The sequence below is a fragment of the Nansenia antarctica genome (genome assembly GCF_963989245.1).
Source record: "Nansenia antarctica genome assembly, chromosome: 3".
NCBI lineage: Eukaryota > Metazoa > Chordata > Actinopteri > Argentiniformes > Microstomatidae > Nansenia > Nansenia antarctica.
In genome coordinates this window covers 66,474,802-66,494,598 of record NC_137688.1, presented here as the reverse complement: position 1 = coordinate 66,494,598, position 19,797 = coordinate 66,474,802, and the positions used below count along the sequence as shown (strand labels likewise).

Below are 19,797 nucleotides of genomic sequence, written 5' to 3'. Positions count from 1 at the left end.
TGGCTTCGTGTTGGGGTAGACCCGGACCCGTTTGTCCACGGTGACTGAGTTGGTGCAGTTCACTATGTGGTTCAGAACCGACGACGTGTACTGTTCCAGGTCCTCATGCTCATATTCCTGCCATAGGGTGTCATTTAGGCAGATCTGCAGTGGAGCGGACCCTTCTGGCCAGGTTCTGACAGTCTTGGTGGTGATGGGAGCACTTTTCCCCATTGTAGTGTATGCAGGAATCAGGAGGATTGACACATGGTCAGACATGGATATGTTTAGTCAATTAATGAATGTTTTGTTCATCAATGTAACGTTATTTGCTAAGTTATGAAGCGAATAAGTTTTGCAGTTCAGCTGTTAGCACTAGCTAAGTTAGCTAGCTATTTAGCTAGCTAGATATCGTAAGGGTCTGTCTGGACGCTGTTACTGGGAGGTTGAGAGGAGTGGTCAGCAGTGTTGCCAGATTGGTCTGATGTTTACCAGCCCAATAAGTGCTCAAAATCCGCCCAAATGGATAAAAACCAGACCAAATATTATAGCATAGAATATATAATAATTATACATATAAAAAACGAATAAAATAGAGTAAACAAAGGGACTGCTCAAATACCAAAAATAATATGTGTTGATTGTTTCGATTAGCAATGCTGTGTCAAAGTAATGACAATGCTTAGTCTTGTTTCATGTTCAATGCAATGGCAAAATATGATCATGGAAGATAACCTCAATTCAATCATGGTATTATCATATGAAATCCATTTCCATGTGACATCCTCTATAGTCTCAATGAATGTGCCATTTTAAAACCAACCCCCAATTGAATTGGCAATATAATAAAATGTGTTAATTGCACATTAGCATGGTCTGCAATTAAACACACATTAGCATGGTGATCACAGCATATTTAACACAGTTAACACAGTCTCTGTCAAGTTATTTTAAAACATTTTTTTTCATGGGAAACCAGGCCAAATTCTGTGCACCAGCCCAAGCCCAATTTTACCAGCACAATGCAACCTAAACTAGCCCAATTGGGCTGGAAGGGGTCTTTGGGCCTTGTTGGGGTGACAGTGCTGAGCTGTATAATATTAGAGCTCCCCATAAGTGAGTGATGCTTTATCATAACCTACTATTCTGTATTCTGTGATTTGGTTTTAAGAGTAATATGTAATTATTTCCCACTTCAATGAATCTCAGAGGGTTGACTCTCAGATTGAGCTCTCTCTGTGAATTCTAGAATCTGAGATTATTGAAGCCCAATCCTGTGATGGTGTCAACAGTCAGAGGATGTTCATATCTGGTCAGACTGGACCTCTATTACATATTCATGGGGTCAGGTCATCTTCATTTGAATGATCCAATGATTGCAAATAGGACATTTGTTTTCAATGTTTTCTCAATAAACTGTAAAAGAGATTATTTTATTTTTTAGAGATGATTATTATTATTTTCTACATTTAAATGTTTTCCTTGTACAATGTAAATGACCCTAACCATCAAATCAGATTAAACGTTATTTACAATACATACTGTGGCACATTTCATTCACATATGCAGTATAGCCTAACGTGTTTTAATAACCCTGACATATTCAATACAATACAACATGCTTTTATAATCATGTGCTCATTGTGTGTGGATTTATGGCACATTCTTCTAATTTAATCCATTTTAAATTGAGTCTATAACACCACATAATGTGGAAAATTGAAGGGGTCTGAACACTGTATATATACATATACTATCTATTTTAAGAACAGCCTATGGGGGTCAGGCACGCGGGAAGGTATTTTGACTGGGGGTGCTGAGGTGCTGTCTATATACGCTACAGGGAAAAAAATTGCCAGGGAAAAAATTATAACGATTTCTCTCCCTCCCTCCCTCCCTCTCGCTGATTGCTCGTTCGCTCACACGCACACAGTGGCATAACGACGGGCCCCAATAGACCGGGCAATAATAGTTAAGCACGCACGCACCCACACACTACAAAGACGTAACGTTAAATATTTTACCAACAATGTGTTGGAATTTACAGTAATTTCCACTCAGCTCACAGTGTCCCACAATGTCCACAAACATGATTGTTGACCATTATTACAGACAGCACTCCATCTCGATTGTTATTGCCTCTTAACGGAAGCCCTTCGCTGCCGAAGAATCGGATGGATCTGAATATCAGTTCTAATACGTTTCTGGCCGTCTGTTGCTCTTTCTCAACAACGTCCGACAGTAGAGCATTAATGGGAGTGTTGTTAAGCGAAGCAAGCAATCTCACCGATTCTGAATGTATGTCAGACATCTCGTGTTGGCTAAACTTACAAAAGCCTCCTACTGTAAATGCACTTGTCTTTCTGTCGTGGTGCCTTAACCCCTTCTCTATATAGCTTTACTGCAAGAGAAGCAAAGAACAGGGTCTCTTTCAGTGACATAATGCAACCATTTCCACCTGGTAAACCAGCTTTTTTTAAATGAAATGAAACTCGAATGTCTCTGTTCCAATTTTCCTCCCAGGAAAACGTATGTCTGGTCGACACGGCTCGTCAAACGGGGGTGGGGGTGGGGGTGGGGGTGGCGGGACCCCTGGTCTGTGTTGGCTAGGGCTAACGTAAGCCTCAGACCTGCTAGGTCCTGCTGCTACACTGGATGGGGTAACAGCCTGGTGGTGGTCTGTGGGCGAAGTGGAAGAAGGCCCTGCCCCTGCATCAGCATCTTCTTCCAACTCCACTTCAATTGTTCTGGCTGATTTAGCATTTTTGCTAAAGAACTCAGAGATTCGTTTTTGCGCCAAGTTGCACCTGCACCTGATAGTTAGCTAACTCGGATGTCAAGTCACTAGCAAGATATGACCATGTGATCACTAACATTAAAACTAACAAACACATTTTTACATTTATTACAAAAAACACATTTATTTTTATTCCCAAAAGCAACAATAGTTATTATATTGTTTTAAATTATTGTTTGAATAATATTTTTATTTTTTAAATTCAGGCAGGAGGAGCTCCTTCTGCCTGCCGCTAGGGGGTGCTGCAGCACCCTCAGCACCCCCCTTCCCGCGTCCCTGATGGGGGTACCGCATTTTGATGTCCTCCCAGCACCATTAAGCTTTAGCCGAAGTAAATCACAGACCTTGTGTGGAGAAAATCCGTGACCTACAGAATACACTGACTGACCCTGATTTACTTCGGATTATTTTACATAAGGAGTGCTTATCATAGTTAGACCATCACAACGAATTCACACATTAAGGCCTTATGCTGTTGTGAATTGGCCTACATGTATTTCGGTTAGCGAGATGGCACGGTCAGCATCCCTGCAGGCTACTCATTTGAGTCGTATAACCTATAGATTAACGCCCTCCACGGGTGGTAAATGGAAACACGCCTTTGAGGGAGATATTGAGGTGGCTCTTAAAAGAGCCTTTGGGGATCTACTATTAGATCAGGGTGGTCATCTTAGGCGCGCTCTCCACGGATACGGCGGGCCAGCTGGATGTCTTTGGGCATGATGGTGACCCTCTTGGCGTGGATGGCGCACAGGTTGGTGTCCTCGAACAGACCAACCAGGTAGGCCTCGCTGGCCTCCTGCAGGGCCATCACAGCAGAGCTCTGGAAGCGCAGGTCGGTCTTGAAATCCTGGGCGATTTCTCTCACCAGGCGCTGGAAGGGCAGCTTGCGGATCAGCAGCTCGGTGGACTTTTGGTAACGACGGATCTCCCTCAGAGCCACGGTGCCGGGCCTGTAGCGGTGAGGCTTCTTCACACCGCCGGTCGCCGGGGCGCTTTTACGGGCAGCCTTGGTGGCGAGCTGCTTCCTAGGGGCTTTGCCACCGGTGGACTTACGAGCGGTTTGCTTGGTTCTGGCCATGGCGCTAACTTCCTACGTTCAGTTGGAGTGTAGCCAGTCTACAAAGAAAGTGTTACATTTATAAACCCCAGTCGTGCCCCGAATATAGACGAGCTCATTGGCTCGTTGTCTCCTCCTTCAAGGATCAAGGACCCCAATTGAAATAAGCCAGTGGCTTTCTTGGGTTTTTATCCTGTTAGTTGACCTTGTATGTAATATGTACTTTCATGTACCTACTTCTGCAAATCTTCTAATAAAGTTTTCAATCAATCAATCAAACCTTCTCCGGCTGCCATTGGACACGAGTCCCGTCCACGTCATTGCCGCCAAATTCAAACACTTGAACCCTGCCGCTTCCTATGTTCGGCCCTTCCCCCAAACAGGCTTCAGAGATGTTTCCTTTGTCCTGATTTATATCATTTACCTACTTGCTTCAACCAAACAACAACACGGTTCACTACAGTATTATAAGCACCGCGCACTACTGGATTACTTGTATACCATTGGAGTAAATGAATACCTTACTGTATTATATTATATTGCATTTCATATCATCGTACTTTGCACTATTGTAACCACTGTACTTTATTACTTTAGCAATGTATGACTTAGTTTACTTGCTTACATTACTTATTATTATCGTGTTTGTGTCGGGCTCCTGCCTACTTGTACAATATGTAATAAAAACGATGATTTTAAAACATGAAGGAGAAAACATTCTGAAAGTGACAAAGAGGAATGTTCCTGTAGCCCTGTGTATTGTGGCGCGTGTCCTCTGCCTCATCTACGCGAACATGACAGAATGAGACATTTCACAACATGACACTCACAGCGCAGACAAACAGAGGATGGAGTGATGCATTGCTTTTGGAGAGAGAAGTGGTTGGCTCTTAAAAGAGCCTTTGGGGTTGAGGAGGTGAAGCAGTTTACTTTTTGGCGGCCTTCTCGGTCTTCTTGGGGAGCAGCACTGCCTGGATGTTGGGCAGCACACCACCCTGAGCGATGGTCACACCGCCCAGCAGTTTGTTCAGCTCCTCGTCGTTACGGACGGCCAGCTGCAGGTGACGTGGGATGATACGAGTCTTCTTGTTGTCGCGGGCGGCGTTACCGGCCAACTCCAGGATCTCAGCAGTCAGGTACTCGAGCACGGCGGCCAGGTAGACCGGTGCACCAGCGCCCACACGCTGGGCATAGTTGCCCTTGCGTAGGAGCCTATGGACACGGCCCACAGGGAACTGAAGCCCAGCGCGAGAAGAGCGGGTCTTTGCCTTGGCTCTGGCCTTGCCTCCGGTTTTGCCTCTTCCTGACATGGTGAAGGTTTAGCGGGATCTCAAACAAGATGAAGAAAATAATTTCAGATAACAGTTCTGCCGCTTGGAGCGTCGTTCTTATAGCTCGCCTTGACGGCGTTCATTGGCCACTGGGTCGATGTCACCTCATCCAATCAAGAGACAGAGATTGTGACACTTCTGTCTTTGTGAGTTTCCCTCGCGCGCCAGAATTCGAAGTTTAAATCAAACTCGTCCCACGTAATAATAATAATTATAATAATAATAATAATAATAACTTTATTTGTATAGCGCTTTTCCTGCAAACGTTGCAGCTCAAAGTGCTTTAATCATGATATCATCTTAATTTAATTATTTTGTAATTTAAATGCAATATTAAAAGGATGGGTTTTTATAATCTTAATTTAATTATTTAGTCATTTAAAGGCAATATTAAAAAGATGGGTTTTTAGTCTTGACTTGAACATATGTGCTGAGGTTGCATCCCTAATGTAAACTGGCAGTGCATTCCACAATTTGGGTGCATAAAATGAGAATGCAGCCTCACCAAATCTCTTCTTTTGTACATGTGGTACACAGAGAAAACCAGCGTCAGAAGACCTGACATGACATATTCAATATACTAAAACTAGTATATGTCATAATATAATAATAATAATAATAATAATAATAATATATAATTGATACGTATATAATATGTACATTGTGAAGAGCGTTCCCAGCTCTCTGTAGTACGTTATTCCTGACTGAGCGAAAAGTGTTCTGTTATATCCCGCCTTTCTGTCCAAATATAACGTATTGGTGTAACGGAAAGAGGAACTAACTGTATATGTTGATATTATATGCAACTTTATGGACACTGTCATACCCCCACCATCCTCTCCCGCACACAGATCTACCGAGTGACACGTTATAGCGTCAAAGTGTAAACTAGACCTAGATGTCAAATCTCTCATTACTGCTCATTATTTACTCAATAAGTAAAACCATGATTGTCGTGTGTGTAAGTCCGTGGTTGACACTGGTGTAAAATACTAAAATAAACACTCGACTTTTTCTGTCGTCATGGATGATAATGCGTTTTTACGAAAATCTGGGTGGCTCTTAAAAGAGCCTTTTTGTGGTACAAATGGTGTCGGCAAGAACACTTTGAATGTTTACTTCTTCTTTGGGGCTGCCTTCTTTGCCTTGGGCTTCACCGTTTTGGGTTTGGCTACCTTGGGCTTGGCTGCCTTGACGGCCTTTTTGGGGCTCTTAGCCGGAGCCTTCTTGACCGGTGTGGCCTTCTTGACTTTCTTGGGGCTCTTGGTGGCCTTCTTGGTGACTGCCGCGGGCTTCTTTGCCTTCTTGGGAGACTTCTTGACCGCAGCAGCAGGCTTCTTTGCCTTTTTCGGAGACTTCTTGGCAGCGACGGGCTTCTTTGTGGCCGCCTTCTTGGGTTTCGGGGCGGCGGCTTTCTTCGCCGGCTTCTTGACCGCCTCGGCGGCTTTCTTGTTGAGCTTGAAAGAGCCGGAGGCCCCGGTGCCCTTGAGCTGGAGCAGAGTGCCCTTGGTGACGAGGCTCTTGACGGCGACCTTGACGCGGGAGTTGTTCTTCTCCACGTCGTAACCACCGGCCGACAGCGCCTTCTTGAGCGCGGCCAGAGAAACACCGCTCCTCTCCTTGGATGCTGACACGGCCGTCACGATGAGCTCGGCGACGCTGGGGCCAGCTTTCTTGGGCCTGGTTGCTGCCTTCTTCTTGGGGCTCTTGGCCGGCGCGGGGGCTGGTGCTGGTGCGACTTCTGCCATGTCTGTAGAAAGTCTCGTTCGTTCCGGTAAACCAACTAGTCTGCAAATCTGCTCTGTGAGAATGAAGCTCAACCCGGAGCAGGGGGCTGTCCTTAAACGCGGCATGAGAACCGTGCAGACTCAGCCATCCCTGCTCAGCAGTCGTAGCTGCCGAAATGTTTGGGCGCCTGTGTTTTCTCCTCGCGAATAACGGGCCAAAAGTCACCCGTGGTGCCGAGTTGAGGTCCAAATGCAAACGGGCCAGCGAGCAGACTTGCCTCCGGTTAGAATAAAGTCATGTGAGCCGCGAAGGCCTCGTGAGTTTTGTTGTGACTCGATCAAAACCCCACCGTTGCACCGTCGGAGGGAGCGGTGCGCACAGCTTTTCCTGTGTTATTTGTCTCCTAAAGTGGCTAAAAGTGCATATGATTGCGACCAGCACTCGTTGTCCAGGTAGCCAGGTTGTCTGGCAAGGGAGTACAAAGGTTGAGGGTCCCCCGATGTGGTGCGGGGTGTTATAAATATGAGCTCTTTTGGTGGTCGTGAAACACAGTCGCGGGGATGGGGCTGAGAGCTTGTCCGTATAGGTGATTTTTCAGATGGTGTCCCTCTCCCTCCCATTAAATCTAGACAAGACAGGTGAAAGCCATAGATAGACTATGCTTGCTGCATGTCGATTCTGAGGAATCAATTGCGATATTATCACCAGAATTGTGTTGAGGACATCAGCAGCCTTATGATGAATATGTTCGGCTACTAAACTAGTTGGTAACTAGCTGAAATTGCAATCATAACTTTGTTTGTAAATAAATAAATAATAATAGTAATAAGTAAATTCAATAAATTAAATGTGCTTATGTATGTGTTGTTTATCGATGGTGACGTAGTCAGCCTGCCTCCTCTCTCCATGTGTTTGTGGGTCTTTGTGGACCGGGGTGTTTAAATTACATCACATTTGTAATGTAACATAATATAATATCCATAATATAATAGCTCCAAGACCGAAGCCATCCTAGTCGGCACACCACACCAGGTCCGGTCATCCACCATCACCAGCATCACCTTCTCTGGCCAGAACATTCCCCTCTCCTCATCTGTTACCAACCTGGGTGTCAAAATGGACCCTCACCTCACCTACGAGACCCACATTAAACATATTTCCAAAACAGCTTTTTTTCACCTAAGGAACATTGCCAAACTCCGTCCTGCACTCACTCTGGCAGATGCAGAGAAGCTCATCCACGCCTTTGTCTCCTCCAGACTGGACTACTGCAACGCACTCCTCATCGGGATTCCTAGCAGCTGCCTCCAGAAACTTCAATACATCCAGAACAGCGCTGCTAGGATCCTGATGAGGGTGCGCAAATATGATCACATCACCCCCATCCTCAAATCACTTCACTGGCTCCCCGTCTCCCTCAGAATTGAATTCAAGGTCTCCCTCCTCACCCACCAGTGCATCCATGGAACTGCCCCCCCCTACCTCAAGGAACTCCTCCATACCCCTCAGACCTCCTCACGCACCCTCCGTTCTACTGCCACCAACCTCCTCAAGACCCCCAGGACCAAGCTCCGCACGATGGGAGATCGGGCCTTCTGCTCGGCTGCTCCCAGGCTGTGGAATGCTCTCCCTGACCACCTAAGGGCACCACAGTCTGTGGATGCTTTTAAACGGGGCCTTAAAACCCACCTTTTTAATAGAGCCTTTTTTTAGCCTTTTAATTGAATGTTTTTATTGCTTTATCTACTGTGTTGTAAGCACTCTGAGATTTTATATGTAAAGTGCTTTTATAAATAAAATGCATTATTATTATTATATAATGGTTCTGCCGCTGCTTGGCTGTCCTTGAGCCTCGTATTAATCGTATTAATATTCACCAATAATACAATAATAGACATAGACAAGACATGCATGACCGAACTCGTTCACATCATTGGTTCTTGAGGTTCTGTCCAGGTAGCTGACTAGTGAGCCTGCATCAACCTTAATGCTATTCAAGTGCAAGAAGATTACATTTGTCTTCGCCGTTTAAGATACACACATTCATCTGCTGTGGAGCAGTAGCAGGCGGTCTGATTCTCCCTGGAGGTGATGGTAGATCCACATGTGAACGCCGTTTAAACTATTATTATATTTTATTATTTATTTTAAATCCACTTGTCCCGAGAAATTGGCCATGCGTATGTATGCAGTGTAGTCACTCCTGTCCATTATATTAATAGAGGAAACCGTTTTAAACTAGTGAGCAACAAACAAGTGAGGAACAAAAAAGGCGCGCAAAACCTCCTGCGCGTTCAAGGACTGGAGTCTTTGAAAATTGTAACATCGAGTAATTGATACATATGCCTTATACATGCTTGTTATGTTATGTATGCTTTCTGCCTGTTTTAACCTGCTGTGGCTTTCACTCCTGTATTACTGTTTTATTTGTGTTTTCTTCCTTGTTATGTAAAGCACTTTGAGACCCTTGGTCTGGGAAAGGTGCTGTATAAATACTGTATAATTGTACTTACTTGTTACAATACACAATTAGTACAGCATATACATTCGACTGATTTGTAGCACGCGAGGTCATCTCACTATGGAATTGCTTTCTTTTTTGATAGGGTGGGTGGCTCTTAAAAGAGCCTTTTGGGGTAAGCAGTACAGACGAAAATCTGTTTACTTGGAGCTGGTGTATTTGGTTACGGCCTTGGTGCCCTCGGACACGGCGTGCTTGGCCAGTTCACCGGGGAGCAGCAGACGCACGGCGGTCTGGATCTCCCTGGAGGTGATGGTACGACGCTTGTTGTAGTGGGCCAGGCGAGAGGACTCGCCGGCGATGCGCTCGAAGATGTCGTTGACAAAGGAATTCATGATTCCCATGGCCTTGGAGGAGATGCCGGTGTCGGGGTGGACCTGCTTCAGGACCTTGTACACGTAGATAGCGTAGCTCTCCTTCCTGGACTTTCTGCGCTTCTTGCCGGTTTTGCTGGCGGTCTTGGTCAAGCAAAAAATCAAACATCTTTAATAAAGGGGCATCACTAAAAGTTAAGCAGACAAACACTTTTATTTGACAGATTTTTTTCAAACAAAAAGCTTCAACTGCCAACTGCCATAAACATTTTTTATTTATTTTTTTACTTTTGCATTTTGCCAGTGCCCTCACCACTAGAGGTAGCATGACGCGGTGTCTGCAACCCACAGAAGTTGCTCAGGTAGTGCAGCTCATCCAGGATGGCACATCTCCCAGCACAGTGTCAAGAGCATGGAGGAGATACCAGGAGACGTGGAGGGGGCCGTAGAAGGACAACAACCCAGCAGCAGGACCGCTATCTGGTCCTTTGTGCAAGGAGGAACAGGAGGAGCACTGCCAGAGCGAGAAACAGACTCCATGAGGGTGGTATGAGGGCACGACGAGCATCAGCTGGATCCTTGGCAGTGGAGGCTCCTCCATAGAGGTGGAGGAGGCCTGGCCTCCCCAATAATTTGAGAGAAGAGAGAGAGATTTAAAAAAGCAATAATTATATTTTTTATCAGACACACAACATACAATTCAGAACAATACTTCATCCATTTCTAATATTTATCCTGCAGAACAGCACTCATACACGCGTGTGGCGGAAAAAGGTACTACACGGAGGCCAGGCCTCCTGTCGGAAAGTGGTTTCTCATAGAAGTCAATGTAATGCAAATTGTTTCATGGCAATATGTGATTGGCCAAATCACTGAAAATGGGTGGGAACAGGAGGCCTGGCCTCCGTGTAGTACCTTTTTCCGCCACACGCGTATGAGTGCTGTTCTGCAGGATAAATATTAGAAATGGATTTTTATTTATTTTACCTTTATTTTACCAGGAAGTCACATTGAGATTAAAACCTCTTTTACAAGAGAGACCTGGCCAAGACAGGGTCAAAATAGTAGCTTAAAAAACAGTTCAGATAACAAGACAGGACATAAGACAGTGGCAACAATACAATAGACAAACAATGGTAGGGGTATTTACAAGGTGTTTAAAACATTGAGAAGTCTAACCAAAGCAGGTACAGCGAGCGGTGACCACATCCTTTAATCTACGCTTGAAGATACTTATGGAAATGAAGTATTGTTCTGGATTGTATGTTGTGTGTCTGATTGACATAGTGTTTGAGTGCTTTTGACATGTCATTGATTGTATGTAGTATGTTGTGGTGAATGTTGTGAGCCTGAGCAGAAGGGACAATAGCTGCTGCAGGCGGACCAGAGATTCATGCCAATTGTTTTGTTTATTTGATGACCCATTGTGCAGGCAATAAAAGCTGCTTCATCCACCATCCTGAGAGTGTCCCAATCCCTTCAGTACCGCCAAACACAAATTAATAATTTTTAACAAAGACAGATAAGAAGAACAGGGAACATTCCATCGCGAGTGAAGCGAGCAAGCGGAAAAAAAATTGGCCTCCTCAATTCTGGAAGTCACCAGCCTCCACTGATCCTTGGTGCATCTGTGAAAACGAAAAAAGGACACTATGATTCCCTGGAAAGTCCTTGAAAAGTAGGATTTGATTTGTTACCATTCCTTTAAACAAACTTTATTCAAACAGTGAATAGACATATAAAGAAACGGCTGGGGAAAGAAATCACTCAGGCATCACGCAAAGTCCAAAACTACTCTTAATATTCTAGTATTAAATTATTGGGTCAATTTTGTCTAGACAGTTTTTTTCATTATTTGGGTCAATAAATCACAAGGAATCAAATTAATAACAATAAAATCACCTGTCACTACAGCCAGTCATACTCCGATATCTTTGATATGAGTGACAGGACCTTGGGATTGACTGCGACACGCTTCTTACTGCCTTGTTTTTGTACTTTTGAGCCCTTGTCTGGATTTATCTTGAACATGCATCTGTTGGTAGAGGAGTGGTACATAGAATGCTTGACATCGTTGTCAAATGGTGTACATTTACACAATTCTGTTCATTCACATTGGTGGGCCTTGGCTGTACACTGTGATTCTGCTGTTGCCTAGTGTGCGCTGCTCTCAATGAATGTTTGAAAGAATGGGCTCCGTCACTCATGCCCTGCCTTCTGCACCGCACTGATTCAGTCTCAAACTCTGCTACAAGGACTTTATGATTAAAAGTTAATTATACCGGTAAATGAAAAATTAAAGATTAAAAAATATACAATTACCTTTGAAGAAACTCCAATGTTGCGCAAAGCTCTACAGGGTAGTCGATGTTGAGGACATAGTATATCATGAATATGTCATTAACTGCCTCTGTGAAACTTCCAACTCTGTCATTGACCACCACCTGGTCCACTGCTACCATGAAAGCAGATGCAGTCAGTGGGCTTTCTCCTGTGAAGGTACGACAGACGCGCACACACACACACAGACAGAGACACACACAGACAGACAGACAGACAGACAGACAGACAGCGATACGAGAGGGAGAGAGAAAAAGAGAGTCAAAACTGAGCTGACAAGTTATACATTACATTTTCTCAACAATGACTGTATTGTATGTGCACATGAAATGGTTAATATACTTTCACTTACCACACAGCAATATGCATGGGGTTGTGGGGAGATGCTGCAAGTCCACATCTGTTGCAACACAGGTATCATCAACATTTATGAGCATCTTGTTCTGATCTTCTTTGAATTGGGCCAAAAGCAGCAACACAGCCCCACAGGAGTCTTCACCCACAGCCTGGATTTGAGGTATGAGTTTTGCTGCAACACATTCTCTTTCCGGGCGCTGACACTTGAAATATCCCAGGACTTTTTTGTATTTGCTATTCATGGCCTCTTGGAATTCTTCATTTATGTGGACACCGGTTAGTTGCTTGAAATGAGCCTTCAATCCAGTTGTGTTGAAAAGATAGGGCCATTCTTCTTTCAAGGTCTGTGTGTCTTTTTCATTTAGGACATCTCTTCTCTGGGAGGCAAACGTGTTTGTCATCAATGCTTCTATTTTCTTCTCATCCTTCTCATTTTCCTGAAACATTCTGTGTAGTTCTTCTTTCATCTTGCTCTGGGATTCATCATTTGCAGACAGTTGAGGTTCTGGGTTCACACATCCATAAGAGACTTTCCGTGTCTTCTTTCCCTTGTCAACACTGCTGGGCTGAGTCATCATTGGTGGCCCCATCCTTTTGTTGTTGTCCACTCTGCTTTGTAGTTGTTTTGTTATAGAATCGTAGCCACTACCTACTACTTGATCCTCGATCACATCCTTGAAGGACTTAGGATAGTCCAGTACCATCTTGCGGGCAATTTCACTCAAGTGCTTCTTTTGAGGCTTTTTGCAGACAACCAGGATTTCTGCGGCAATCAACCTGATGATCTCTCTTCTATCCCTCGCCGTTGGCCGTTCTTTCTTCTCCAGTGCATTCTTTATATGCGAAGGCATGAGGTTCCACTGTATGTTGAAGTTGAAGTGCCAGTTATTGTCCAGTGCTGCTGTTCCCTTCTCACCGCTGATGGAGCATTCACTGGTGGAGGCCATCTCATCTCCATCACGCTGACCTGGAATACAGTGAGCCATAATTAGCACAGATACGTGAGATTGGTTGTTTTGCCTCTGAGACAATATCATTTGTATTTCAAATGAAACAATGAACTATGAGGTCAAAGCCCATAATGTCTGCTTTCAATTCATGTGTTGTTTTTGAACATACGTTGAACCATTTTAGAATAGTGCCATTTTCACTCCTGCCTCTTCCACAGATTTCACATGTTAATTTCTGTGTCAAACCGCTTATTTTATTGATTACCAATAAATGGCCGCCTAGTGCTCCTTTAACAGTAAGAGCAGTTTTGGGCCATCCATTTACTAATTGAATGAAACCTTCAACATCCCCTATAGTTAAAAGTATACATGGCAAATGTACGCACGTTTATTTGTGATGGGGCATCGTCTTGGAGTGGACTGAGGTGACATGGAGCTTGTAGGTGAGCTTAGAGAGGAGTCAAACAACTGTACATCATCTCTCTCAGAACTGCTGCTCTGAAGGTCTGTAGAGGGTCCTAAATGGCAGTGAATTATAACATTCATTTTTGCATGTCAAAACAGGCACAGAAGAGTATCTCACATTGTTGGGTGCTTGCACTGATCACCACCTCTGCAAGCACACTACTCAGTGTGACCATTGTTGAATGTTAACAGTGAAGACGGCAACAATGAATAAATCAGTATGGGGGGGTAAGCTCCCAGATGTCTATGTACTTTTTGTTATAATCTCTTCATTTGTCATGATGTCTCGATGGTAATCAATAAATTATGATGATAGGTACCTTCTGGTTCGGCTTCTGACAGACAGCTAGGCCGTTCAATTAAACCTGCTGGTTTGAGTTTTGACTGGGTGGAGGTAAATTTGCCCCTGACCCCCTTATTTATTATGGATTTTTTTTATTTATTGACATTACATTTATTGATTACCATCGAGACATCATGACAAAAAGTGCATAGAAATCTGGGAGCCTACCCCCCTTTTAATAGGAGAACCCATTAGAGTGCTCAAACTTGACCTCATTCCATGTCTACTTCATTAAGGCAGCAGCTAATTATGTAATCAGCACAGAGGAACCTCCCTTCTGGTCGCAACAGACCTCAAGTATTGTCATTTGAAAAGGTAAGTGTGTTAATACAATGGTTTTACTTACTTCTGACAAGAGAAAAAAAGGCTTGGACTGGCAGGAAAGGCCACAGAGCTTGCAGACGGGCTCCAGTCACTGGTCACGGACAAATCTGTTTCGGTTTCTCTGCTGTTGTAACCTAAACAAAAGTATAACACATTAGTTTGACATACAGTAAATAAAAATGAAGACATGCACAGTCAATGTTTCACTTACTTTTGGCACGAGCAAGAAGCTTTCTCGCTTCTACTATCTTCAGGACACCTTCAAGGTCTTTTACTTCCACAAAGTGTAGGTCCTCCACAGTAGTCACGCCAAGGGTTTCGATTACATCCAGCAAAGGTTGTAGTCCACAGCCTGGAACCACTGCTGTTATGAAACTGGCCAGGTCACCCATGACTACAAAAAAAGATAAACACAGCTTGAGCCTAGATTTTGCTAGTTATGAAGTGAGCTCCCTTATCTGTAGAGTGACTGAAAAGCTAGCATAACATTTCACAGTAATGAGAGCTGGTTAGGATGGTAGTTCAATGTTAAATACATTTTTATTGGCTGACCTGGGATGGCGCTGGCTGAGGGACACAGCTGTTTGATCCCGGCTCCTCCTTGCTGCATCGTTTGCTACACGTGTACATCAAGCAGACCTTATCTTTTAGACAGTGTTTCGTTATGGTAAAAATACGGGAAGATATACATTTGCAGACTAATGTTTATGTAATGACTATTTGAAAACCATGACTTAATGCATAATATCAAGTTCTCACCTCTTAATATCAAGTTCTCACTCTGGAAGCTGAAGTTCAATCCAAATCTGTTAAGAAAAAATAAAAGTGTAAGTGAAGCAAATTTCGGAAATGTTATTTCAGAGCTAGCTAGCCACATCGTTTGCTCCACGTGTACATCAAGCAGACCTTATCTTTTAGACAGTGTTTCGTTATGGTAAAAATACAGGAAGATATACATTTGCAGACTAATGTTTATGTAATGACTATTTGAAAACCATGACTTAATGCATAATATCAAATTCTCACCTCTTAATATCAAGTTCTCACATTCTCACATCAAGCAGAGCTTAGTCCTTGGGCCAAACCATTTTTCATTACCAAATTCTGGGCAAATCCTAGATGTGATTTTCTTATTCCTATACATCCCTAGATTATGTTTTGATATGATAGACCTTTTGGATTGGCAGCTTATTAGTAGTTATCACCTCGTAAAGGTACGGAGTGCTTTTTTCAAAACCGGAGTTTTGCCTAAAAGTCCCCTGCCATATCCTGCTCCCCTTCGCATGATTCGCGCCTAGCTGTGCTGTGGTTGTGATAGAGACATGAGCCCTTTCATGTTCTTTATGCGCCTGAGTCTCCTAAACACGTAGAGACCAACCCCGAGTCGATCAATGATTCCTACGATGAGCTATGGTAACTTTACCGCACCTACCCCCTACCGATGAATGCCTAATTTTTGCGGTTTTCCGGAGGTATTGTGCGGTAGGTGCGGGAAAGTTACCATAGCTCAGCGTAGGAATCATTGATCGACTCGGGGTTGGTCTCTACGTGTTTAGGAGACTCAGGCGCATAAAGAACATGAAAGGGCTCATGTCTCTATCACAACCACAGCACAGCTAGGCGCAAGCCCGGATTATCCATATATTGCATCGGGTGAATGCCCTGGGGCACCAGCCAATGGGGGGGCACCCAAAAAAATAATATATATATATATATATTTTGGGCACATTTTTAAATTATAGGCTATATTTACTGGAAGACATCCACACAGGTACAAAACTAACGGTTATATTTAGGCTATCATGATAAAAAAGATAAATAATTGCGAGTGCCCCCTCCCAGTCACAGACAAGTGCCCCCCCCCCCCCCAATCACAGACAGGTGCGCGAATCAGCGCGATGACGCAGTGACGCCCGGCCAAACTATCACCTAAGAAATCAAAATGGACAGGTGACAACTGAGTGGCTCTGCCAAGCGAAAAATTAAGAAAGGCAAAGACTCCAGACATACGGCCGCTCTTAAAAATGTCCCAACAATTGGGAATTGTTTTATTTCACCTAGGCCTAAAATGAGCACTGAAGTTAACAGTGGGGGGGGGCAGCAGAGCGAGCGAGGGAGCGAACATAGCGAACAACGACGAGAACAACGACGAGAACAACGACGAGAGCGGTGAAGCTAATGCTAACTGCCCAGCAGACGATTCTACAGCTCAGGCAGACGTGAGCCATGGCGCTGAGAACAGTCAGGTGCATGAGAGCGAGGATGACGGAGACGACGAGGTGGATCCTGGAAATATTGCCGAAGATCAGCAGCCGCTGGTGGATTTTAACATCTCAACAGACCCGGAACTATGGGGAGACATCACGGAGCATGTGAGGGAAATGGCAATTTCTAAAGGCCCGGTGTCCTTCCAGAATAGGGCCCGCAAATACCCAGCATCTGTGCGGGACATTGGTCTTGGAGGACAAACGCGGTCACTCACCAATGATTTATTGCATTGTCGCCTCCCAAACAAGCAGACAAGCAGTAGAGACTGGTTAATTTACTCACCATCATAGTAAAGAACTGTGATGACCCAGTACTGTAGTAATATGCTCTTGTAAATCTATGGTTTTTGTAACCATAGTAAATATCAAATTTTCACTTGCAAAGTAAAAAATAAAATAAAATGTGTGTGTTGGGGGGGGCACAACACATCAAGTCTGGTCACCCTAGGGCACCCTAGGGGGTTAATCCGGGCCTGGCTAGGCGCGAATCATGCGAAGGGGAGCAGGATATGGCAGGGGACTTTTAGGCAAAACTCCGGTTTTGAAAAAAGCACTCCGTACCTTTACGAGGTGATAACTACTAATAAGCTGCCAATCCAAAAGGTCTATCATATCAAAACATAATCTAGGGATGTATAGGAATAAGAAAATCACATCTAGGATTTGCCCAGAATTTGGTAATGAAATGTTCAATTTGGGGGTTTGGCCCAAGGACTAGCTAGCTAGCCACATCATTTGCTCCACGTGTACATCAAGCAGACCTTATCTTTTAGACAGTGTTTCGTTATGGTAAAAATACGGGAAGATATACATTTGCAGACTAATGTTATGTAATGACTATTTGAAAACCATGACTTAATGCATAATATCAAGTTCTCACCTCTTAATATCAAGTTCTCACATTCTCACATCAAGCAGAGCTAGCTAGCCAGTGCCACATCGTTTGCTCCACGTGTACATCAAGCAGACCTTATCTTTTAGACAGTGTTTCGTTATGGTAAAAATACGGGAAGATATACATTTGCAGACTAATGTTTTTGTAATGACTATTTGAAAACCATGACTTAATGCATAATATCAAGTTCTCACCTCTTAATATCAAGTTCTCACGCGCGGGACACCGGAAAATTGTGAGCATGACCAGACCATTCCAGAATGAGGCTATGTCCACACCAATACGTTTTTTTGATAAACGTTTTTTGTATATAAAAATATGACCGTCCAGACGAGCACGTTTATAACATATCTGCATCCAGATGCATACGTATGAACGCAATATAAACGCTGTCATTGAGCATTCCACACCAGTAGTCGGCGATATAATTTTAACCCCATAGCTCCGCTGGCCAATCAGACGCCAGGAAAAGCTAAAGCGGTTCTTCCGCGTTACATCCGCGAAATACAAAATTCCAATCGTAAACAACATGCCGCCTCGGGGAGCAAAGGAGTCGTTCATTTGGACAGACAGTGAAGTAGAAGTATTGTTGAGTTTAACTATTGAGTACAAAGTACAAAAAACATATGCAACCATTGACTGGGAGTCTTGCCATTTTCGCAGTGTTTGAAACGTTTTGTTGGACAGCTCCTATGTTTGTAAATCCGTCAAGATGACATTTTATTTATTTTCTTACAATATTTTGTATGCACTGCAACATTACCCAGTGAAAAAACAAAATAAACATTCTTTATTGTACCTTTGAATTGTATGTCGTAATTATTATGTCGCAAATAATAAACAAAAATGTCTTCACTTACAGAAATAAGAGTGTGTAATAATCTACTGTGGCTCTCTACATTGTCTTTCTCTTATGCACCTCTCCTAGTAAGTAATGGCATAAGCCCCAAAAAAGAATAGCAATGAACAATTTACATAAACACAGAACAGGACTTCTGTATAATATCTTCACTTACAGAAAAGACTAATCTAATGTTCTCTTAAGTGTCTTTCTCCTATGCAACTGTCCTAGTAAGTGTCAAGGGGCCGGTTTCACAGACAAGGCTTAAGCCTAGTCCAGGGCCATATTCCACTAACGGTGGCTTAATATAGCTGCGCTATAATTAAATGCGGCGCTCAGGGACCTCGAGATTGGTATTCAAGCCTCAGGTGATTCCTCGAATGAGGATCAGCCTTGTGTCATCAGTGTTCACAGAAGACAGGCTTACAAATCTTCGATATGGGCGCGTGCACGCAGACATAAAAATCCCTGAAGTGTTGATCTGTCGAAATGAAGATACTCCACTCTGCAGGGGTACTTTTGCGCAGCATTCCGAATTATTGATTTTTATGAAGACAGAGAAATAAGATGTAAAATAGTGCAATACTGCCGCAATTAACAAGGCGAGGGAAATGGTTTGGCAAGAAATTGCTGACCGATTAAATGCGTAGGTCATACTAGCCCCAGTTATTGTTATATGTTCATATTTTAATAAATGAATATTACTACTGTGGTGATATCAGCAGCAGGCTACAATCTGTCATATCGCCACAATGGCCTAGTGGTACCGACCGCTGCCACAGGATTTATTCGTCATTTTTAGACGTGGTTCGAATCCCGCTTGAGACGCACTTTTTACTGCATTTCGTTGTCTGAATCTAATCTAAAATCTCATTTAAAAAAGTATGTAGGCTATAAAATTATGGTGCAGGCTAATTTACAAGAATTGACACGATTACAATGGTGTTTGAAGCCTTTGCATGAAATCTTCGGTTAAATGTAAAAAAAAAAAAAAATGAATGACTTAGTCAGGTCTCGACCTCGCAACCTTTGGAACTCGAGTCCGCAGCCTTAACCACTACCCCGGCCAGACCGCTGTGATAACGGTAATGCAAGTTGAGACAATTACTTTTTTTTTTTACACTCTTTTCTTTATTAGATCGATCTATCTATCACACTTTCAAAATATCAAGTTATCTATCACACAATCAAACTATCTATCGATCGATCACACTTTCAAAATATCAAATTATCTATCTATCACACAGTCAAACTATCTAATCAAACTATCTAATCTATCTATCTC

At 43.4% G+C, this 19,797-nt stretch overlaps 3 protein-coding genes across 3 annotated transcripts in view; all 3 read right to left on the bottom strand.

Annotated features, from left to right (window-relative positions):
* Positions 1-3,446: 3,446 nt before the first annotated feature.
* Positions 3,447-19,797, bottom strand: part of LOC308152941 (histone H3.2) — a gene marked incomplete at its 3' end in the record, with an annotated part of 30,412 nt that continues 14,061 nt past the window's right edge. The window contains exon 2 of the mRNA XM_080526013.1: positions 3,447-3,869. Coding sequence (XP_080382139.1) covers positions 3,447-3,857 — 411 coding nt within the window. The 5' untranslated portion in view covers positions 3,858-3,869. The remainder of the gene's footprint in view (positions 3,870-19,797) is intronic.
* On the bottom strand, positions 4,763-5,146 carry LOC308152900 (histone H2A-like; the record flags this gene model as incomplete). The annotated part of the gene is made up of 1 exon (XM_080525972.1): positions 4,763-5,146. The coding sequence occupies one exon, from the start codon at positions 5,144-5,146 to the stop codon at positions 4,763-4,765; it is 384 nt and encodes a 127-aa protein (XP_080382098.1).
* Positions 6,283-6,915, bottom strand: LOC308152858 (histone H1-like; the record flags this gene model as incomplete). Its single annotated transcript, XM_080525930.1, has 1 exon — positions 6,283-6,915. The coding sequence occupies one exon, from the start codon at positions 6,913-6,915 to the stop codon at positions 6,283-6,285; it is 633 nt and encodes a 210-aa protein (XP_080382056.1).